The sequence below is a fragment of the Cibotium barometz genome, chromosome 9 (assembly GCF_041138505.1).
Source record: "Cibotium barometz isolate CiBa-2024 chromosome 9, ASM4113850v1, whole genome shotgun sequence".
Taxonomy (NCBI): Eukaryota; Viridiplantae; Streptophyta; class Polypodiopsida; order Cyatheales; family Cibotiaceae; genus Cibotium; species Cibotium barometz.
In genome coordinates this window covers 59,797,807-59,822,607 of record NC_141054.1, presented here as the reverse complement: position 1 = coordinate 59,822,607, position 24,801 = coordinate 59,797,807, and the positions used below count along the sequence as shown (strand labels likewise).

Genomic DNA, 24,801 nt, shown 5'->3' with positions numbered 1-24,801 from the left:
CCTCATGTACCATCGACTCGATGTTCTATTGTACGAGGTAATTTTGATTATGTTTTTCTATTATAAGATTTTTTTGAGATTTTATTTATCGATGTGTCGTTATGTGCAGATTTGATTTATCATTGTTTCGTTTGTGCAGGTCCTTTGCATTCATCGATAGTAGAGCATGTGCGGGATGGATCACCGCTTTACAATAGAGAGCGTATTGTGATGAGGAGACAATTGAATGATCCTTCTCACAAGAGAAGAATTCAATTTGTTGATTCTGACATTACTGACTAAGAATACGTATTTTGTGGTGCATTTTGAGAATATGTAATATTGGTCCTTTTTTGCATCTTTGTATGCTACATTACTATGATATTTTTGTTTTCGCCATAAATCTACGAGACATGGATGTTATTTTGAGATATGTATATATAAAGTCACTTGAAATAATGTATTGTGTTTACTTAAAACATGACCTAAATTGGAGAAACTGAGTTTATTTTTTCTAGAACTCTACCTGTCGGCCGCAGCAACGCGCGGGTCCAATACTAGTATTATCTTAAGGAAGAGTTTCACAAAGCTACCACGTGGCAAGAATTTGGAGGTTCTAGAAGAGGAAGAGGAGGTTTGGGTAGCATTTGATTTTGGAAGCTTCAAAAGAAGTGAGAAGCACAGATTCCGATGTATATTGTCATAATAGTTGTGGGGGTGGCAAGTACTATCTGCGAGGGGTCTTAAATGAAGCCTAGGGGGTGGCAACATTTCAAACCACATGTTGGGAGAGCGTAAAGACCATATTCAAAAATAGGTAGAACACGGGGTTCTGTGCATTCAATGAATTTGGGGCTTTTACGCAAGGGACAAGTTAATTAGGGTTCCTTGGCAACTCCTTCAAGTGCAACGCAATTAACGGTTCAAAACTACCAAACGTCCCCTACCTCTCTTGAGCGCCCTCTTTTCATCACGTTTTCGGAACCCAGAAACCCGATTGTGCTCTTCTGATGGGAAATCTTGCTCGGCAGGCCTTTAATGCATGGCAAATCCATCGCCGCTTCAATTTGATGTGAGGTAAGCTCATATCCCCTCCTTCAAACAGCTCATGATCATGAAGGCTTTTGATCCTGGTGGAGTTCCCGGACAACTTTCCGGCCAGTTTCCCGGCGAGTTTAGCTCGGTGCAGGTGTGGTCTCAAAGAAAATTGTTTTGTTTGAGAGGTTTGAAAGAAGAAATTCTCCTGGAAATTTTGGAGAAGAGGGTTTTGCATTCTACTTGCAGGGCCACCCACCACTTCATTGCCAGAGCAGCACCCCCTCTACCCCTCAAGGATCAAACAGAAAGAACCCACTTCTCCCATGTGATTAACAAAGCAGAGCATGTGAACTATTCAGGAAAAAATCTCAACTTGCCACATGGGTCGCTCTGCTCTCAAGAAAATGATGATAGTAGCATTGAGCAGCTTGGGGCAATACTGGTCGAACCCTCATGTATGAAGAATGATTTGGACAACATTCAATCCAACACGAGCCCTAGCTCTAATGAGCCTGTTATGTTAAGAAGTCGTCATCAAGAGGCCTCTTTTCCGTTTTCAAGCAAATCGATGCCAGATCACCATGAACCCACAACATCAAATTCTAGCACAACACGTGTAATCCTGGGACCATCCGAACTGCGTCCTCATGAAGACCTTGAAGCTCCTTCTACTCCAGATCTGCAACCAGAAGTTAGGTTTTGGGATTGTGAGCTCCCTTGCAGTAGTCATGCTGATGAAATGCCTCCTTCCATCAGCCTTCTCCCGGAAGAAGAGGACATCATGGCTACGTGCTTGATCCAATGTCCAAGGAATCCACCTCAAATGCCTGAAGCTATTATTTCTGCCCAAGAGGAGGGATCCCATGTTTTGATGAAGCAAGGTGAATGTACTGGCCAACATGCTGAACGGCCATCTCAATTATCATATTCTTGCCATGTTTACGGGGGGGACATAAACAGCAAACACCTTTTGCACTCTGCAATGAAGTTAAACCCCACTCGTTGCAGGCGGCGGATGGTTCAGAAAATGGTTTATTCATTGAAAATTTTTGCTCTAAAGATTCGTGCAGCAACCAAGAAGAAGCAACTACATTCACAATCCATGCATCTACTGCGGGCCAGGCCAGTGGTGCAGAGACTCCTTAGGATGGTAGAATCAAAAAGGTGTAATTTGCAGGGTGAGGGCCTAAGGGAGCAGGCATGGGCAGGCATCCAAGCTTACCTGCAGAGTTATAAAGCAAGGTTCATGCTGGAGCAAGGGCACAGGGTAGCTGCAAAGATACAGGTTAGCTCCGCCGCAGGTTTTCTAAGACGATTAGAATGTAGAAAAGTGTATGCAGTAAAGAAGGCATGTACTGAGAAAAAATGTGTTTCTGAGAAGGTGAACATAGAAATGAGTATGCAAGCGCAAGCAGCAATTGTACTTCAGGCATTCACACGAGGGTACCTTGCAAGGAAAAGTTTTTCATGCAGAGGGCATTCTCTGTCTAAAAGCCATTCCATTGAGCATTCTGATCTAAGAACTTGCAAATATGATCAATGTAGCAGTGTAGTATCTTCATTGGGGGATGTTAATGCTGCCTTAGAGTTGCCTGGGCCATTGGAAAACAAAGATGGTGAGTTGCTAGACAGTGCAGAGCCATTGAACAAGGTCATAGAGGATTTGGAAGAGGTTTTTACCAAGTCACATGGGCCATTGAACAAGGTCATAGAGGATTTGGAAGAGGTTTTTACCAAGTCACAAGGGCCTCTGCCTTGGAAAGAACAAACTCATCCAATTAGCAGTGAAAGAAAGGTGGACGATTGGAATAACATACCAATTGATCACGTGGATGAATGTCTTGACACCTGCCTGCTGCGTTTATGTCCTCTTCCGCCCTCTTTCCCTTCTGAATCTACTGCAGAGCCCATGCTTTTAGACCTTGCCGTGAATAATTCTATGAGAGAGCATTGCAAGATTTCAAACATGACATGTTCCAACAGTAACCGAATCAATGAAGGTCGCCAAGATTATTTTGATGTGCACATCAATAGAAATAGAAATGAAGCAGTTCATATGCCAACGTCTGCAGCACATGGGCAGACTAAAGTAGACTACAATCATGCTCCATCTCAAAGTGTTTCAGAAGCTCATCCAGCATGCTTGAGCATTGGAATTGAGGTAAGGTTGTGACCATTTAAAAGTTATGCCGAAAGCTCGTGTGTTGCTGTATGAGTTTGTAATGGTACTCAATGGTTTTAATACTTCACTGATTGGCAACCTGATTGGTGTGTAGGAGCTTAGGCCTTCCACGGTAATTGGAAGGGTGCATGAGAGGCAAAGCAAAGAAAAACTTGAACACTTTTCAGAGGTTTTCTTACTGCGGCGCCACATTGCACAGCAGCAGCGAAAGGCTCAACAGGCTCCTCCGTACCCCTCTCAAGTGTTGATCAAGCCTGCTGGTGATGGTGAAGGTTCAGGCACCAAAGTGGTTGCAGATGTGGAAGCTATCCCATGCACATGCTCACCAATGGAGTCAAGCATGAAGAACATCAAGCATGCAAATCATGAGCCTTCCCTGAACTCTAGCTCTCCTGTAACTGAGGTGTCTGAGTCGTCATCAAACAGATGCGATTACAGTCGTTTAGTTGGTGCTGATGTGGTAGTTGATGTTGTAGGACTGCTGAAATATGTGGATATACATTCTAGCCAGGTGGGAACATTCATAGATGCAGCTGCAAAATCAGACGGCTGTACACGCATGCCCACTACACGTGGGCAATTAGTCTCTCTAAATGTTACTGCTGTAATAGTTACCATTGTTGCAATGGTGGTTTATACAAGGATCCTTTGCCAAGGGGCTTTGGCCTGGGTAGGAGCACGGCCACACAGCAAAGAAAAAGACTAAGGGCCGTTACAGATGATCCCCAACCCATCATACGGATGGGGACTAGGTTAGAGGAGATTGGCTGTTGAAGCTCTACAGGTGGTCAAAACTCCCATATATGACAGGTGGAAAGGGTAATCTGAAAAATTCCCTAATCTGTTCAAAGATGTACTGGGAGTCTTCAAGGGTATCAATGTAAATCACCAAAGAGCTTATCTAAAGTAAGATAGATGAGCATGGTTTCTAATTCACTGCAACTGGCCCTGGTGAAGATATATATTGTGTTTCCTAATTCAATGTGTAGGCGTGCTGTGAAAAACGTGTTATGATATACTGAATATCAATCACAAAAAGACTTGATGTTTGACTGGTTCTGAAGTCATGTACTTGGGAAATGCAAAGGTACTTGATGATTGGCTGTGTAAACTGTTGCAGGTGTAGGTGTGTCGGAACAAGCAACCATCTACGTTGTCTCGGAAGTTCTACTTGAATATGTCAAAAAAGAGAAGGAAACCCTAGAGTTAGTACTGTCTCTTGTGACGAGGAAAATTATCATCCATCAAAGGTTGACAAGGTTACAAATTCGTTTGACAATCTCCCATGGAGGCCCAATGATGTCCTTTGTGTTGGTGGGCTTTGATCGGGATATTTGATAGTGTGTCTCTCGAGGATCTCATATAAGGAGTTTTAGTTGCACCTAGAGGTAACAATGTATTGGATGTCACAATGAATGTGCCTTGTGGTCTTTGCGCTTGCTCTACTCATGAGCAAATTTATGGTTTATCCTCATTCTCCTCATGTGTCTCGCTAACATTGAGTTGACAAGTTGAGAAAGGAGGTGAGATGTGTAGGAGTTTAATCTCTTGCTCCGCTAGTAAGTCTCGTGAGTTCGTCTCCATGTCTTTGTAGTTCATGCAAATGCATCTTCAATCCTCGTACTCCATGACTTATTGAGGACCAAATCTCTCTTGGAATGACAAATTCCTTGAATCTCTAGCCTCTCAACCTATGAAGAAGACAAAATTAGCAAGATTTTGACTCCAAGGATGTACTATTGAAACACCATAGAGAAAATTTTATTCTCTACTCAAACTATAGGTAGAGACATGGTACTAGTGGCTAGGTTGTAGAAATCGCACCTAAAAGAAAGCCCCTTAAAACCTATTGCTTCAACCAAGCTATCATCACTATCATAGCACTCTTAGAGAGAACAAAGAAGTTATTCCTTAAAAGAGAAAAGTGATTGTTTCATTCTTGGCAGTCATAGCAATAGCCACAAGCTAGTGGTGTTGACGGGCACATCAATTTTGACTTCTCTTCGTGGGCTCATTTCCACAATGTTCTCTTTGGATTTTCTCTATGCTAGATCCAATGGCAAGTGATAATTGTGATATTGTGGCTCTTTTACCCCATGGCAATAGTAGAGTATCAATCATTGCTATTTCATGCATATGATTGATATGCTTGGTCTATGTGTATCTATACAACTCTACCATGACATCTTTTCTTTATTCAAACTCTGCCATCTAACTAAAACATTAAAGTCTCCATGGGCCACTTACTTGGACACCCAAGTGTGTGGATCAATCTTTATTGTCCTTTGTTTTTTTATAATTGCACCTTTATTTCTCCCCAATCTTGCAACACTCTTCCTAGTATAGCAACAAAAGAGGGTGGGTTTTATGACTTTGGTAAGATTAGTAGCACGGTTGTATATCTTAGGTATGTAGTACAAATTGACACACAAAAACCACTTACATAAAGGTTACATCCTTTTCTGGCTCATGGTCAAGAGACTCTTTGCTCATATTGGCGGCACGTACAAAGGTTACAATTTTTTGGTGAAAAGATTGGTCGATGATGATCGAGCAAATTAAAGACCGCGTTTGTGATGCCCAATCAAATGATGTCCACGTGAATGAGAATCTCACTTTTGGAAGCCCATGAAGTACCCATGGTAGAATAAATGCACATTTTTGTCGGAATTAGAGGAGGTTTGATATGCATTAGGTATGGATGTTTGTGAAAACATGTGTAAGGCCATGCACTCAACGGAGGTCTCTAGGGTCTTCTTTTCATCATGCATGGAAAGCAAAAAGCTTCCTTGGCCATATTTTATAACTTTTGTCGTGGTACACCCCCTACTAATAGTTTTAGGTGTTGGTTGGTCTTAGCTTGGAATTGTCAAAATCCATCCAGAATACATATACTTGTAAATCATAACTACTAGAAGGTCTTCATACAATCATACTAGAATTTGATGATATACCAAAATTTTCTGAAGTTGTTGGGTGAACTTTTGGGTTTTTGAGCCAAGGTTTACAAATTTGTGTCAAGAGGTCACTTTTAGCCTTCAAAAAATAATGCATATGATGTCAAAAATACTTTGATAGTACGCATGAAGTCTAGATATCATCATGGAACCCTTGTATGAGAGCATGTAGGAAATTAACCCTTATAGATTCCTTTTTGAAGCAGGCATCGAAAGAAAAAACCCTAGCTCACCACACTGGGCCCTCGAACCTACCCTCTACTACCTAAACTATTATTTAATTAGTCGTACTGGATTTGAATTGGACAAAAACTAATTTAGGGCTGATTCACTATTGGAAGAAGACTCCTACAAAAGTATGCTATGAATTGATAAGCCCTTCTTCAGACCTGGCTCAAAAATTCTTAGTTTTCTATGTCCACTTTTGATGATCTTTGCTGGGTTGCCACTTTGAGCGGTCTAATGACCTCGAATTTGTCTTAGGTTTGATCCACACCAAGAGGTAAAATTTGACTTGCATATGACTCTATGCATAGCAAACATAGGCTAGGAGGCCCCCCCTTTTTAGTAGGCATGGAAAAGAAAATGCCCAGATGTGCTTTTGAAATTGCTCTTTTTCCAGTGCATAGAATCTTTAATCAGCCCATTGTGGTTGGAAATAGCTAATATTACATACACCTAATTTTTATGATATGTAGACTGTATCCATGAAAGAATATGGTGCACACATCAACTCTTCCAGAGCAATAGAAACCTTCTTATTGTTACTCTGAATTTTGATTGTCCCCCCCCACATTGGCCTACCTAGTGCACAACCTTCTTCTACTATTCCTTTTAAGTTCAAACTTGGTAAGCTTCAAGATCCTGACGTGTTTAACATGTATGAAAAGCCTTGCCAAATTTTTCCTTCAGTAGGGCCTACACTGGTATGCCGGGATACACATGGGGAATATATAGGGTACTCCATGTGCCCTTACCACCACCAATATTACCCCACCACAACCTGCCCTACCACTCGATGTGCCCTTTCTACCATCTTTCCTACCCCACCATAACACCTCCACCAAATATTGCACCAATCAATCAAGTCTTAATCGAAGAGCCACTGGAAGAAAGTGAATGCCAGTGTGAGTCTGAACTAAATCATGACTATGAGGAGCCACACGATATTATGCCTAACTTTTATGTTATAGAAGGAGCGATGCTAGTTCCCTATTTCAAAACTTCTATCCAATGGAAGGGGAGAGACATGAATGCAAAAACTCAAAGGCCCCCAATATTGAAATTTTCAATTAGGTCCTCGGGCTCACTCAGCCACTCTAGCTTGTGCAAACACCTATTCCACAAATAGTACTCTTTAACTAAGATCCCGTGGTGCACCTTTAATAGATAAGCGGTGAGCACACACATAAAATATACAATGCATGGCTTTCAAGTGAATTTCAGCCATTCTAGTGCCTATGGTGTGGCTGAAAGGAGGTAAAATTGATGTACGGTGGTCGGCATCTATGCCATAGAGGTCTCTAGCAAGGGTTAACATACCCCCCTTCCCGATGCAAATCATGTCCTGAGTGTATGTCGATGAATATGCATGGAGGTTGTATGTTGGATACATATTGGCGTTGTAAATGCCGGAGGTCTTGTCAGGTCTACAAGGCAACATGGTATAACTAGTAAGGTGTTCCTGTGGAAAATAATTGAAATTTAAGTACAATGTAAGCAGTGAGGAAATTCTCTTATGATGGCTAGACAAATGTTTCTAGTTAAGACAAGGGTAATATTAAGTTTGGTCCATATGCAATCTAAACCAAGAAGAAGCAAAGAACATGCCTTGGGTTATGACCCTAGTCTCTACACACTATCACTTTTGTGAAACCATCTCTAGCTATTATCTACGGAACGATGCAAGCAAGCACTCAAATAAACATTGAATGGAAAATTTATTTAAAAATTTTAAAATTGAAAATAAATTCAACAGTTGAGGATGGGTTTGGAATACACCTAGTTAGTGGTATGGTTGGGAAGTTGTCCTTGTAGAAATGTAGTTGTAATGTTGAGAACTTCCATTATTGCTTCTTATGAACCTTTTTAAAAAATATTCAAAATCATCGCAAAACAGGTCGTCATCACATAGCCACAACTAATACACTGGGTCAAAATCAGTGCCACTAAGCTCGTCATCCTCACAGTTTGATTCTAATAGAAATGCCTCCTTTGGTGTACGAGGCAATGGTCTAAATGCATCATCGCTGTGACATGGCATGGGTACTACAGGTAAGTGAGCTAAGTAGATACCGCTAGCTAAGCTATCTAGAAAATTTCCCACCATGCTGCTCCAGAAGGGACAAGGAGTCATTATTTCATAGAATGATGGTGTAAGTGTGCAAGCTCTTGCCCTCCTCCCTTTCTCTACAAGTTGTTCCTATGTATTCCTTACTTGATAGGGTCCTCCACTAGGTAAAGTACACTCACGTCATCATGTCGTTGTGGTGTCTCTCCTACTATAGACTGCAAGATTCCTATCCCATATCACCTAAAATAAGTTCTACAGTGCCAACATAAGTAGGATGTGCGGAAAACTTGCAATGCTCACACCGCTAAGACATAGTGCAACGGGATGAAACTATAGGTAGAACGGGCCCACAAAGGTGGCTCCACAACATCGCTCCCCTAATGGTGCATAAAAGTATCGAGAGTGGGTTTGAAAAGGAGGAATAATTAGCTTCCCTTGATAGTACCAAGCCAAATAATCTAGTTCCAAGATAGGGTCACTCGTATCAATCCACAAAATTCCATGGTCATGACCTGTAGTAACAGTTGAGTCTCACGTAAAGTCCATGGTCATGTCCTGTAGTAATACTCTCTATGAGTCACAAATGGTTGCATCCTCTGTAATTAATGCATCACCCATGGCATCTTGATCAAAGTGTGGCTGATTTGGAGTAAAGCTGCTAAATGAGCTCATTGTCAGCAGTGGAAGACTGATTTGGAGCCAAAGGAGGCTTACACGGATTTAGCACACCGATACCAAATAATGGCATGAATATGTAAGCACCATGGACAATGTGCTATGGGAAAATTTCCAATAGCAATGCAGAAGCTATCAAGAGCCAATGAATGCCAATAGACATCAATAAAGAAACCTTAGTCAATGGTCAAGCCGACGAGGTGATAATCAGCAATGGGAATGGGATGATATGTAACAAATTTTCAGCATTGTTAAGTGGGCTGAAAATACTAAAAATAAAGGGAGATAGTAATCCCAAATGAAAGAATCTGGCAAGTGGGGGCAACAAGGCATACATCTAGCCATTACTATGAGAGTATAAAGCAACCTCTTAGTAACACCATGTGTGGTGGTGTGTATGGAAAAATAAAAGAGATGTGTAATCCCATACAGATTAATGTAAAGAAACCCTGAATTATGCAGTGACAAGGCAACAAAGCTGAAAACAATGTAACAATTTGACACCAGCGGCATCCATGTAAATGAGCTGCAGAGGGGAGGCAACTCGAACAAGAATCTAGGAAAGAAAGTAGTACATCTCGGCAAGTAAACAGTACTACATAAAGGTATGTCTCAAAGGCTAAGAGGTCAAATGCATAAGTGACCAAGGACATCACCAATAGCAATACAAAACATGTGGCCCCCCTCAAATGCAACAGCCATAGAGAAGACTCAGGTGACAAGTGCTATAAAGCATAATCATCAGAGTATGGATGATCACTAGAATCTATGACTGGTAGGGCAACATCATGCAATTAAGATGTAGTGACTCAGGCACAATCATCCTGAGCCCAATTAGTCTTCCTTTGCATCAAATGAACCAACCCGACCGATTGCTGCTGAATGCTAAAAGAAGCTGACTTCTGAATGCGAAAGCTGTAGTCGAATGTTGAATGTTTGAATGCTGAATGTGGAAAGCCAACTATTGAATAGCTAACTGGGCAACGCCGATGGATGTAGCTGATGGCTGACCATGCAAAATAGACAAGCACAGAAGTCCGATGCTGAAAGCTGAAAGCCGAATGTTAAGTGACTGACCGACAAAACTGATGAACGTAGCTAAATGGCTGACTAGACAAAATCGACGATCAGGGGATGCAAAAGTTGACAATTAGTACTTAAACAGTAGTAGCAATAGCAAAACCTTTAGAAATCGAAGGACACGGAAGTTCGACGCGCGTCGCAAAGCTTCTTACTTGGACTAAGTGTAGTGTGAGGGCATGTCTAGAATGTATGGTAGCATAAATGAATGACACCAATGTATAGAAGGGGGTAGAAACCCTAAAACTATATAAAGTGCAAGATTTGAGAGTGTATCTAGGATGTACGATGATGACAACTAATGACACCATAGCAATGTAGAGAAGGAGGTAGAAATCCTAGATCTGTGTGAGAAGTGCGAGAGCTTACCCAGGATGTATGGTGGCCTAAAATAATGATACTATTGTACCACTTGCTTTGCCACTTCAGAGAATAATGGTGTGGAGCTATTGGCTCTAAAAACAAGCTCTGAAACCAGGCTCTTATACCAATGTTGGATGAGGGAGTAGATGCTCTGCACACACGCACACATAGTCACACACACAGCCGTATCAAGCTCAAAGAGAAAGAGAGACAAGATGTGATAGCTGGAAGTACTTGATACAATGATGAGAAATGAGTGGAGCACAAGATACTTGTAGTCCTAGGGCTAACGTGCCCAACACACTAGAGTGTGTTCACATGAGGAAAAACCCATATTTAGCACAGGGTAAAAAGTGCTCGTGAGTAAGATTGTTCACACCAGGACTTCTCGAAGGCTAGAGGCTTACAAAAAGGATAACCAAAGTGGGTAATGATATTCTCATAAAGAAACTTAGTTGTAGCCACAACATCCACTTTTCATGAAGCTCTTACTTTAGCACATTTTGTGACATAGTTTGTAGCTATTAAAATGTACCTTGCTTGGGTGCTACCTGCAGTCGGACTGATGGGTCCCACAAAATCAATTCCCCATTTCATAAAGGGTTTTAGAACTTTAAGAGGATGCAAGGGCATCATCTCCTTCTTTTGTGTTTTAGCACATCATTGGCACTCGTCACATCTCATAAACCTTTGGACTCCCTTGTAGTTTGTTGGTGGGGGTAATTCCAAGATAATTTTTATTTTACTCTCATATGTGGAAATCCCATTTTTGGACACTATATGTCCTAAGACAACTCCGTGTTTAACCCAAAATTGGCATTTGAATGAGTTTAAAGATATGGGATAAAATCTACATCATTCAAATACCTTTTGCAGGATAAATGCTCCTTCCATGACAAATGAATGCACAAATCATCTAAGAAAGCTTCATAGAACATCTCTAAAGACACTGTTCATAAGCCATTGGAATGTGGCTGGTGCATTTGTCAATCCAAATGGCATAACTCTATAAACATAAACTCCGTGTTCTATAACAAAATCAGTTTTTGCTTGATCCTCTGCAGCAGCAATGGAAATTTGATTATATCCTAAATACCCATCTAAGAAGTTGTATGCTTCCTTGCCAGCCACTCGTTTGAGTACGTGTTCTGAATACAGCAAGGGGTAATGATCTCATCTTGTTATTGCATCATTGATCTTTTTGAGATCAACACATACTCGTAATTTTTTATTCTTTTTCGGCACAACCACAATGGGTGAAACCTAGTCTGAATGTTCAATCTCATAGATGAATCCACATTCGATGAGGTTATCTATATCTTCTTTAACAATTTTACAATACTTTGGATTCATTGGATAAGACCACCAATGGATAGGTTTAGCATTTGGTTCCATGGGAATTGTGTGTTGCACAACCTCAGCAGAGGTACTCCCTTTATATCATGGTAAGTCCATGCAAAGCAATCCTTATATTCCTAAGGAGATCAATGAGTTCAGCTTCTTGATTCAGGGTGAGGTATTTTGCTATGAAGATTGACTTAGGATTTTCCCTAGGTTCAACCAAGTCTACTTATTTTAGTTCAGCATGACCATCATAGACTCCTTTTGCCTCACTTCAGTGTTGGTTTTTGTGTGGCATTATCAAACACTAACTTGTGGTCCCCAATTGTAAAATATTTATAGTGCTTTGGGGCGGCAGGGTGCAAGTTAGGTGTTGGCTCTCCTGATTTTCTTCAGCTGGCCTTAGCTAATAGCTTTCGCTTCCTTCTCTTTTTGGGCCAACTCTTTGTTCTTCTTCTGCTTTGTAGAACGATTAAACTCTGGTTCATTTTTGCGACATCAATTTTGGCTATCAACTCAATTGGAGGAGGTTACAACACATAACCTTTTGTAATTTCTCTCCCCAGTTGTCAATAAACTTGCGATGCGAATGCACCAACATATTGTAGCCATTGGGCAGTAGTTATCCTCTCTTGTAGCCTTCTATGATAATTGGTCGCATAGCATTTACATCTCTGCCATTTTCAGAGATGCTCCTTGTGGTGGTCAATCTAACGGACAAGATAGTCATTGGTTGAAAATAGAACTATCAATGCTTAAGCCCAATGGGTTTGGAACTCACAGAGTGATCAGATAACATAAAAAGACATAGATATCCACTCTCTCACTCACTCAAACGATACACAATGAACATAGCTGGCACTAGCCACCAAAGAGAAAGAACCAGCACAACAACTGGAGCCCATCAAGAAAATAATAGTTGCCATCTACTATTGGTCTGCGTTCGAAGGCCAGTTCCTTAGGTCCCACTAGTCCGTAGCTTCCATCAGATAGTCAACACCTAGTAGCTTGGTGGCTCTACACCTGCAAAGGCTGATCAGAAAGATTTATGGATGGGGGTGGGGGGTGGCATAGTGCTGTCTGACTAAAGCCACTCTTTATTCTTTTGCCTGTGCCTTTCTGGTATTTGGGGATCACATCCTAAGCCTGCTTTATTATCATGGGGCTATATTGTATTAAAAATCCTCTTTGCATCATGTGTGGCTTGATAATTCAAAGAACAAAAGAATAATTTGGCAGATATTTATATCTGCCTATTGCATTCTAACTGTTGTAGTATATCTTTATATTCATCTTGGATGTTTGATTCAGCTTTGAATGAATCTTGTCCTACAACAGTTGCGCAATGTCATTTTGGATCCGATGATGAGGATCCATGGATTTGGGATGTTTATTTTTCCTCTGGTTTATATTTATGAAATTCATCCAGCTTGTAGGGGTTTACAGGCAGGTCCCATCCCTATTCATCATGCTGATGTTTGAGTTTAGAAAGGGTGTAGGGAGCATACTCCAAATTTTTTGCTCTTGCCTTCAGCTATTCTGCTGCATGTGTTTACTATCTCTGCTTGGCCTCTTGTAGATTCACCAGCTGCCTAGTGGAGGATTTTGACTTAATTGCTTGTAGTAGCAGAGCTGGCGGAGTTGATGATCTTATCTAGTGCTTGACTGCTACCTAAATTTCTCTATGTAATTCTACTAGTGTTTTTTGAACTGACTCCATCAGCTGTTCTAGTTTTTCTTGTTGTGGTTTTCCGGCTTTTTCCTTGATGGCTGTCAGCTCCTATTGGGTTTTTTGCAAATAAATGGGAGGTCAGCTTAGAGTTTTCTTCTTTTAATCTACGCATCTGCTGCAATTTCTTTGCAGTGATGGTCTCCTACTACATTGTTGCCGTGTTTGTCATCTTGCATTGGGACCTTGTCTTTGGGGAGGTTTTCTTTTCCGTGTGGCTGTTCTAGCTAAATCAGCTTGGCTTTTTGTTTATCTAGCTTTGCATAATCCTTTGTGAGTGCCTTGTCCGTGGTTTTGAACTCTTCCTTGAGCTCCTGTATGGCTATCTGTCTGGCCTTGTTTTCATCTTATTGTATAGCCATTTGTTGTTCTACGATAAGGATTTGTTCTTTCATCTGAGTTGGTGTCATCTAATCCATGGCATATGTAGTCCCAACTTTTATTTTCTTGATGGGCTCTAGCTGTTGTGCAGGTTCTTTCTCTTTGGCTAGTGCCTGTTCATTTCTACTCATTTTCCAACTGCCTCTTTTGAGTGTGGCTATCTACTTTTGTTGGTCCAACAACAGGTGTGTTGATCTGCTAAGCCTTCCCCTGTAGTGCCTTTGGGACTGACAGCAGCTGTTTTTCTAGTAATTCTATCTTGATTTCTAGCTCCTTTTTCTCATTCAGCTGCTCTATTAGCTTTTGTATTTTTTTTGCATCTCTGACTTGTCTCTACATTGCCTCCAGTGCTAGTGACTACTGTTGAGATGGTGGTGGTTGCTGCAGTTTAGCTTTGTTGCGACTGTGTGGCTGCTAACCCTCCAGCTCCACCTTGGTCATGGGGTGGAATTGGTAGGAGAGGCAGACGGCATGTGGGAGTTGGCAGCACGATGCATTCTTTCATCAACTATAAATTGTCCTCCCCAACATGCTTTATGAATTGTTGTCAATTCCTCTTCCCACTTCTCCATCACTTCCAGACTACAAGGAGTTCTTCATCAGCTTCTATGGCCTCCTGTATCTACAGCTTGCCCTTCGTGAGGAGTAATTCCTTGCAGTCTTTTTTCGCCTGCTATACCAACTCCACATTATAGAAGCATCTGGGTGGCATGGTCCACAATGCGGGCAACTTTATTAGCAGCTCAGTCTCAGCAATTTTATCAGTTGTGCGCTGTGAACTGAGCATCTTTATTAATGGCTTAGTCAGCAGCTTTATCAACTATGCTGTTGAACTGAGCCACCTATTCCGCCTACTGATGCAGCTTGCTTTGGATCTCATTGTTTGTTGCTCTGAGCTCAGAGCCCACCATTTCCAATTCATCTTCTTTTCTCTGCAGTCTTGTTGCTTCCTCTTGTAATCTGCTAATGGTGTCGTGCTTTTGCTGCTGCCTTAGGAAGTCCTATGCAAGCATCTTGTTGATGCTGTTGCAAGACTGGAGCTGATAGCTTCTGGATGATCTACCCTGGCCATTTTATCTTCATTCTCCAGCTTTTCCACCACACAATTTGCTATGTTTTCCAATGTTGTGAGAGTATTCTCAATGGCCAAGTTAGTTCTTTGCATCATTCTATTCAGCCTATCACTCAATTTTGATGGTGGTGGTGATTGTTGGATTTCCTTGTGTTGTCTCTTCTATTGGTTCTTCCCTAATAGGAGATAATCCTGTTGCCATATATATAGGCAGTGATGTGTGTGAACACACTTAGGACCGTCGGGGCGCTTTTTCCCTCTTTAGGAGGTTTTTTTCCCCAGCTTGTATATACGCCCATTATTCTAGGACTAACTTATCTTTTGTACATTGACACAATCTAATACACTTTGTGTTGTGTGCATTCTTGCTTCTTCTTCTCCAAGCTTTGTGTGCTTTCCTGCAACCCTAATTCCAACAATTGGTATTAGAGTAAGCATCGGCTCCCAGGGCTACGCCGTCGGCACCCTCCGACTCACATTCTCCGATTGAGGTGAGCTTTCATGAGCACTTGCAGGTCCCTATACTCTGCAAATAAGCATCTGAGGTCGTTTCGGGCTTTGTTTTTGCATTTCAAGTTTTGCACAGGTGTTTTCGTCATTTTGTGCAGAAATTTTGACAGTGCAGTTTTCTGCAAAACAGGCATACGTATTCTATTGTGGACCGTGCTACATAGCACAAGTTGTTTTCTGTTCAGTCTTTGCTTCATTACAGGTAGCTTTTGCATCAATTTCAGTCAGTGGCCATGGCTGATAACAGCAATGATGTATTTCGCATGTTGTCTGCTGATGACAAACTGGATGGAGACAACAACTACCCACTTTGGGCATCCATGATGCAGCATGTTTTGGTTGCAAAAGGAGTGTGGAACATTGTGCAGGGTATGGATGTACGTCTAGGTTCTGTGGATGTAGGATCTGTTGAGGATGTTGCAAGTTCTAGCAACTCTACTATTGCTGCTGTTTTACCCACTACTGAACAAGCTCGTTGGGATGGTAAAGATACACAAGCTCATGCCTTGATTGCACTTTCGGTCAAACATAACATCATCCCACATATTTGTTCAGCTAAAACAGCAAAATAGGCTTGGGATATTCTAGCTGGTTTGTATGCAGGTCGTAACGAGGTAAAAATCTCTTACCTGCGTAAAGAGCTAGAATCAAAGATTATGCAGGAAGATGATGACATGAATGTTTTTCTTGCTGAGATTAAAGATCTCAAGGAACATTTGATTTCTGCAGGTGAGATTATTCCTGATCATTCTCTTGTGCAGACTGTTCTTGATGCTTTACCTGAGTCATATCAGACTTTTACTTCCATGTGGAGACTTGTTACTGAGGACAGACCTGATGTTGTCAAGTATGATAATTTAGTCAACAAGCTCTTGCAAGAAGTGCAATCCAGGCAAAACAGGGCTAGGCAGCGTGCAGTTGATCAGGCATTTATTGCTGCCCAGCAGAGAAGAAGTGGTAAGGCAGCCCCTTCCACTGTTTCTTCTCCTATTAATAGGTCTGCAACTTCTTCTCCTTCCACAGGTAGCAACAATAAGTCTGAGAAGGCTCTTGATGATAAAGGCAAGAAAAAGATCAGGTGCAACTATTGTAAGGCAAATGATCATGTCATTAAGAATTGCCCTAAGCTAAAGGCTAAAGAGGCAAAGAAGAAAGAGTCAAATGCAGCCACAATAGCGGATGCTTCTACAAATGCAGATTCTGCAAATGTTTTGCAGGATACAGAATGGGCGTTTAGCGTGTATTGCCAATATGACCCATCTGTACATGATGCATGTTTGGCAGTTTCTGTTGACTCTCATGTATGGTATTTTGACAGTGGTGTTACAAAGCACATTACCTCGCATCGTGATATGTTCACTTGTCTTGAGGCTGTCTCCCTAATGGGAATACTGTCACATGTGCCAATAATGCTTCTTACCCAGTGAAGGGCATTGGTAAAATCATGCTTACTGCTATAAATGGCAGCGCTTTCACACTTTCAGATGCTTTGTATATGCCAGGGATAAAGAAGAATCTATTGTCTATCTCTGCGCCGCTTGCTAGACTTGGACTTGTAGTCAAATTTGTGGATGACAGATGTACTGTTCATGATTTGACTTCTGGTGATACGATTATTGTATCTGGCACCTTGTTTCGTGGGCTGTATAGGCTCAATTCTTATGACAAGTGTGTGGAAGATTCAGCAAATGCAGTTTCTGATGAAAAGGCAGTTTTAGATGCAAAACTATGGCATGCTCGTTTTGGTCATCTAAACTTTGCTAGTTTGCTGCGTTTGCAGAAATTTGATATGGTTGCTTCATTGCCCCCTCTTGAGGCACCATTGAAACATGTTTGTGAAGGCTGTATTTTGGGCAAAATGCAGCATTCTGCGTTTTCAAAGGATGGTTCTGTGCGGGCCACTCGCAAATTGCAACTTGTACATAGTGATGTATGTGGGGCTATGCAAACTCCGTCATTTGGTAAACACTTGTACTTCGTGACTTTCATTGATGATTACTCAAGGCATGCATGGGTATATCCACTGAAGGCAAAGTCCGAAGTGTTTTTGTGCTTCAAACAGTTTTTGCTTATGGTTGAAAATGTATCCAATTGTAATGTGGGCACCCTCCGTTCTAATCGAGGGGGGGGTACATGTCTAAAGAGTTTGATGCATTTCTGGCTAGTCATGGGATAAAACACCAATGTACATTGCCGTATACCCCTCAGCAAAATGGTGTTGCTGAGAGAAAAAACAGGTCACTTATGGAGATGGCACGATGTATGGTCAAGAGCCAAGCTTTACCACATGCATTTTGGCTTGAGGCTGTCATGTGTGCTGCATATGTACTCAACAGGTGTCCCACTAAGGCCTTGCAGTCTGTTACTCCATACGAAGCTTGGCATGGGGGCAGGAAGCCTTCTATTGGTCACTTGCGTGTCTTTGGTTGCTTGGCCTATGCTTTAGTGCCTATGCAACAACGCAGAAAATTGGATGATAAGACTGTCAAATGCATTTTTGTTGGTTACAGTGCTGAGAGCAAGGGTTACAGATTGTATCATCCGCAGTCAAAGCGTATCTTGATTAGTCGAGATGTTGTTTTTGTGGAAGATGTTGTGCAGCCTTTGTTATCATGTACCAAAGAGACAGGTGTGAGCTCACGGGATGTATTTGATACGTTGTTGCCTCTATTTACAGGTGGGAATTCAAATGTAAGTCCTAATGAGGCAAATACTCAGCCTATGCAGATTTCAAACGACATCATAGATCGGCCTATTTCTGATGCAGATTTACAGGATGTAATCTATGAGGATAGGGCTGAAAATGAGTAGGCTAGAGGTATGCCTAAATGGCTGGTGCAAACCTTGCGTGATAGTAAAATTGATGCACCTATGTCTAGTCGTACTCGTTCAGGTTTTCAGCATGCCTCTTATGCATCAGATTGTTATGCTTTGGCTGTGTCTAGTATGTGTGAAGAGGAAGAACCTCTTTCATTTGATGAGGCACAAAAATCAGAAAATTGGTTGGCTGTAATGCAAAGTGAATATGATGCTATAATGAAGAATGGTACATGGTCTTTGTGTGATTTGCCTATTGGTAAAAAGGCCATTGGATGTAAGTGGGTTTTTAAGTTGAAACAAAAGCCAGATGGCAGTGTTGATCGCCATAAAGCTAGACTTGTTGCAAAGGGTTATGCTCAAGAAAAGGGCATTGATTTCGATGAGATCTTTGCTCCCACTTGTTGTATGACTACCATTCGTAGCATTTGTGCATTGGCAGCTCATAATGGTTGGAATGTACATCAGTTGGACATAAAGACTACGTTCTTGAATGGCGATTTGCATGAGGAGGTGTATCTATCGCAGCCTCGTGGTTTTGTTCAAAGAGGGCAGGAAACAAAGTGTGCAGGTTGAAAAAGGCTTTATATGGTTTAAAGCAAGCTCCATGAGCTTGGTATGAAAAGATACATGCATATTTGACAGCACATGGTTTTCAGAATAGTCCAACAGAAAGCACTTTGTATGCTAAACGTGTGGATGATGTACATCTAATCATTGCTCTCTATGTCGATGACATACTGCTCATAGGACCAAATGAGAGTCATATTTCTGATTTTAAGGCTGATTTGAATGCCTCTTTTGAGATGTCAGATTTGGGGCATTTGCATCATTATTTGGGGATACAGTTTAAGCAGTGTGATGGAGGTATTGCTTTGTGTCAAACAAAGTATATTGAGACATTGTTGCGGAGATTCGGCCTTGAAGACTGCAAGCCTATTGCTACTCCAATGGAGACAGGTTTGAAGTTGAGTCTTCATGATGCTGGAGATCACTTTGATGTCACACTCTATCAGACAACTATTGGTTGCCTCATCTATGTATGCATTACGAGGCCGGACAATCAGTTTGCAGTCTCACAGGTGAGCAGGTTTATGCATAGCCTAGGGTCTCAGCATTGCAAGGCAGTTAAACGCATCTTTCGCTACTTGAGTGGCACCATACATCTTGGGTTGTTTTATCCCAAGGGGGGATCGTTGCCGCCAAATTTGCATGCTTTTTCGGACTCAGATTGGGCTGGTTGCTATGACACAAGAGTGTCCACAAGTGGTTTTTGTTTCATGCTCGGTAGCTCATGCATATCTTGGTTGAGCAAGAAGCAACCTATTGTGGCCACTTCGAGTTGTGAAGCTGAGTACAGGGCAGCTTTCACAGCTACGATTGAGTGTGTGTGGCTCAGACGGCTTATGGCTGACGGGTGTTGGACAGGAGTCTGCCACCTCTATCTTCACTGACAGTCAGAGCGCATTGGCAATTTGCGAGAAACCCAATTTTTCATGCTCGTACAAAGCACATTGAGGTGCATTATCACTATGTCAGGGAGAGACTCTCAGCAAGAGAGATCAACTTGGCCTATGTGCTAACACAGGACAACCTCGCCGATCTTTTCACAAAGGCGCTTCCTCGTGAGAAGCTCGAAGCTTTCCGCAAAGCTTTGGGCTTGCTCCCCTTTGTGGATTGATCTACTTCGGGCATGGCACTCCCCTATACATGAGTGCCAGCTCTCGTTCACACCATCACTCCCAGGGAAGATTTGTTGCCATATATATAGGCAGTGATGTGTGTGAAGACACTTAGGACCGCTGGGGCACTTTTTCCCTCTTTAGGAGGTTTTTTTCCCCGACTTGTATATACGCCCATTATTCTAGGGCTAACTTATCTTTTGTACATTGACACAATCTAATACACTTTGTGTTGTGTGCATTCTTGCTTCTTCTTCTCCAAGCTTTGTGTGCTTTCCTGCAACCCTAATTCCAACAAATCCTCTTATGACCAACGTGTTACCTATGTCTTTAAGTTTCTGCTTCTTTTGTTCTTTTTTTGCTTTGGCCTCCATCTTTTTTACTTTGACAGTGGTGATGTGCTGAGACCAATCAAACTTTCTTTTGATCGAGACTGCTTCCCGAGCCTTCTGTACTGATTTTGCTTTACACTTGTTTGCCTCCTCTAGTTCTCCTCTGTCTCTTTTCTAACACGAGCATCTTCATGTTTAGTAGATTCGGCTTCAAGGAAATTTCTCTCTGCCTCCTCTACTAGCTTTTGTTGATTTTGCCTCTTGGACTCATCCTCTTGTATCTTCTTGGATGCTTCCTCTTCCTATTGCTTTTCCAATCTCTCTTGTTCCTTAGTGGAGTCATCATTCTCCAAATCACCTAGCTGTGCCAAATCTCTTAAGTGACCTACCATCTTTGTGTGACCTCCTGATAGTGTAAGCTTCTAAGCTTGTTGCATGTTCTTGGTTACCACTACTGCGTAATTCACCTTTTGTTCGTGTTTTGCTAATACCAACATCTTGTAGTTGGTTTTGCTAATGTTGGTGTTCTTGGCGAACAAACAGAACATGTCTAGATAAAATTTGAATTGCCTTTGCCTATTTGCATCAAAGCAAGTGGAGACATAATATTCTTTACCAACTTTGGAGAGATCCTCTTCAATGTCAGCATTATAAGAGTTGGCGTTGATGATGCCTTCAACAGGAAGGTTGAATGCTTTGGCAATATTATGTGGTGTTGTCGGCATTGCCTTGTTCCCTTTCATCTTCATTGTGTTGTTCTTTGTCAAATCTGCTAGCTGCACCTCTCCTTCTAGGTTTGCTTGCAGATTTTTCCAGTTCATTAATGAGGCATACATTCCGACCTTCTACATCCATTCTTGCTAAAATAGAGGGTCCAACATTGTGTAGTTGGGGTCAAACTCCACTTGCTAGCCACGGCTAATTTTGATTGTTGGGGTTTGCAAGAAGGAGGAAAGGCAGGAGATAGCAAGAGAGCGAGGCACAAATAATTCCACGAGAGTGAGGGTAGCATGTGTAGGATTCTACGGTTTTAGGTTTTCTTGATTAGGGTTGTAATTTTGAGGCTCTTGCTCCTTTCCATGATTATTTTCCCAAAAGCGAGGTAACCGCCTTAAAATGTCATGATTCCTACGTGTTTACATTGTTTTGCATGTCATGTTTACACCCCCTTTCTCATCATCATGCCTTTTCTCTCCATTTTGATGTTTTCGGTTGGAGTGCTCCACACGTCTTCATTTGGTTGGACTATGTAGATGGGGATCATTACCACCATGCAATGTTCCACTATCTCTGCCTCTGTGTCTGCCTGACTTGTTATTTGTTGTCCTATGTCATTTCCTTCTTTGTAGGGCCTAAATCGAAATCTATTTAGAGGCTTCGGAGTTTTACACCACCTACTAATGTTTGCAGCTTGAATGTGCCTAAGCTTAATGGTTTTGCTATATCTGATATAGGGACCCATCCAACAGATTTTGAGCTTACTTGGGTGTGGTCCGAGCTTTGAATTGAATACCAGCACTTTGTCTCCTTCCTTAAAGATTTTATATTTATTGTTCCTGTCTACCCATTGCTTTCTTCTTTTTTGAGTAATGTCTACCACCCATGCACTATGTAGCCTGCTTTCTTCCAGCTGCATGTAATGTTGCATCCGCTGGTTGACTAATTCTTCTGGGCTGAGCCTTTCAATCAGGGATATTTTGAGGATGGGACAACATATTCCATCGGCACTACTGCCTCTAAACCATAGACCCTATGCTTACCTTGTGTGCTGTAAGGAATGCCTAGAGTGTGGAACACAGCTTTTCATCCTAGTCTGCTCTGTTCTAATTGATTGTCTTTTGGAGGATCCACCGCTTTAGCGCCTGATTTGTTGATTCTACCTAACCATTTGCTTGTGGATACTAGATAATCGATTTCTTGTACACGATCATGCTACTGAGTCAGCTTCTGAATCACTTTATTAATGAAGTGTCCTCCTTGATCACTTATACCAGCTCCAACGGACATACAAACCTTGTCAATGATATTCTCATACAAGAATTTGGCTACTGATGCAGAGCTAAATTATCCTTGAGGGCTTTTGCCTCGACCCATTTAGTGCAGTAGTTTGTTGCTATGTAGATATATTTATTATTAGTTCTCCTTGCTGAGGGGTTAAATGGTTTGACAAAATCTAATCCCCACTTTTGAGGACTCTAGTGGGAGGACTGGCTGCTCTGCTGATGAGGCATCTAACCAAAGAATGGCTGCTGATGACAGATCCTCTGATCACATTGCTTTGCATGATTCCATGCATTTTGTATTGCGGGCCACCATATGCAGGACATTAGTACTTTTCTGCCTATTGTTTCACCAGAGTAGTGTCTGCCTGACACTCCCTTTCTGCTGATGTGTTTCTGTCAGCACAGTTTTTTATTCATGGTTTGGCACACAATGGCGAACGAGTTGGTCGATGCCTTCTTTGTACAGAGCCTTTGTAATTTCGAGGAAACTCTTCCTTTTGAGAGTTGGTCTTTCCTCTGATCTCTTCTCATTCCATCAGGTAATGTCCCTTTTGTGATGAGTTATAACATATCAAAGTACCAATTTCTTTCCACTGGTATACAGAGAACTGAACAGCAAACAGGCGTACATCCAAGAACTGATCAGCTATCCCTGTAGGCTTCTCTCCTCCCTCAATTTTGCTGAGGAAATCCACTATTGCATTCTGATTGTTGGGAGTGTGCACAATGGTGAAATGAAATTCTTGTAATAATAATATAAAAGCATCCACCTTGCTAACTTCCCTGTCAATCTGGCTTATTTACCAAACACAATAGTGCCTGATGATCTACATGAAACAAAAATTGATCTCCCAAAACAGATAATGATGAAATTTGTTGATTGAGTAAATCAGTCATAGAGCTTCCCTTTCAGTGTGGTGTTGTAATTCTTTTCAGCATTCAACTAGCTTAGTACATTCGTATGTACCACCCTTCTTCTGTCTACTGCATGAGTACAATTTTGATGGCTATGTCTGATGAGTCCACAAACACATGGAACTTCTTGTCCCATTATGGTGGTTGAATTATTGGTGCACTAGAGAGCATTTTGGAATTATTGGTGCTCTTGGAAGCATTTTCTTTAGATTTTGGAATGCCCCCCTACGTTCTTCTCTGACTAGAGGAATTCCATCCCCTTCTTTGTGAAACTATATACTGGTTGTGCCACATCAGCAAGATATCTGAGAAATCTCTTATACCATTTTATTTGACTGAGGAATCTGTTGAGCTCCTTCAGGTTTTGAGGTGGACCTAGCTTGACTATCGTCCTAACCTTTACCGATTCCATCTTTGGACACCATGTGTCCGAGTAGTGATCTGCTCCCCTGAGAGCAAATGCACATTTCATCGGGTTCAACTTCATGTTGGTTTGTCTACATCTTTCCAAGAATAGGAGTAGCTGATGTAGATGCTCCATGCTGCATTTCCCAAAGACACTAAAGGCATCCACAAACACACACATGAATTTTGTTAAGCGGCTGCGAGGCTTGGCGAGAGATGCTCCCAGTGGAAAACTCGTAGAAATATAGTAGGAGCTACAACGAAGGAACACGGCAAACTTTACTGGAGTCCGAAGGTCATGACATTTAAAGCGAATGCTCCCCATTCTATGATGAATGCAATTCTTTCCTTGTCCTCAGGTGCCATCCTCACCTGATTGTTATCCATTGAATCCATCTATGAAAGAATACATCTCATGGCCGGCTACAACATCTAGCATTGAGTTTGTGAAAGGCAATGGAAATGGATTTGGTATGGCAGCTATATTCAGCTTTCTATAATCTACAGAGACTCTTAGCTTCCCATTTTTCTTTGGCATAATCACTATTGGGCACAGCCAAGTTGCTTTCTCAATTGGGTGGATGAATCCTACTATGCCAACAATTTGTCAATCTTCTCCTTGACTTGCTTGGCATAGTTGGGATTCATTATGTACCTTTGCTGCCTGATTGGAACTGCATCTTCCTTCAGATTTATCTTGTGTTGGTAGAAACTTGGGTCAATGATAGGCATATCTGTATAGCTCCAAGCAAAGACATCTTTGTATTGGGTTAGCTATTCTTGAAGTTTATTTTTCATTGTCTCTTCTAGCTCCCATTTGAGGGTGCTCCTTAGTTCCCAAATTGAGCTTCATGAGCTCCTCCTCTTGCACTATGATGCATTGATGCTACCCCCTATCTCCCTCCATTCTCTTCGTAGCGCATTTCCTCCCTTGATTCTCTTATCCCTTTGGCTGATTGGTCTTCTTCTTCATTCTCTGAGAGTCAGCTTTTTATATCTGCTCCTCCAATATTCCTTCTATGTTTGTTCCAACACAGTTGAGGTCTC

At 41.7% G+C, this 24,801-nt stretch overlaps 1 protein-coding gene across 2 annotated transcripts; it reads left to right on the top strand.

Moving 5' to 3' along the window:
- Window positions 1-506: 506 nt before the first annotated feature.
- LOC147635780 (uncharacterized) lies at window positions 507-4,266 on the top strand. 2 transcript variants are annotated; one of them, XM_086803185.1, is made up of 3 exons: window positions 507-2,689; window positions 2,744-3,178; window positions 3,294-4,266. In XM_086803185.1, the coding sequence occupies exons 1-3, from the start codon at window positions 1,088-1,090 to the stop codon at window positions 3,903-3,905; spliced, it is 2,649 nt and encodes an 882-aa protein (XP_086659311.1). In that variant the 5' UTR covers window positions 507-1,087; the 3' UTR covers window positions 3,906-4,266. The 2 variants fall into 2 exon arrangements, with proteins under 2 accessions (XP_086659311.1, XP_086659310.1); XM_086803184.1 differs by having other exon boundaries at window positions 626-3,178.
- The last annotated feature ends 20,535 nt before the right edge of the window (window positions 4,267-24,801 follow it).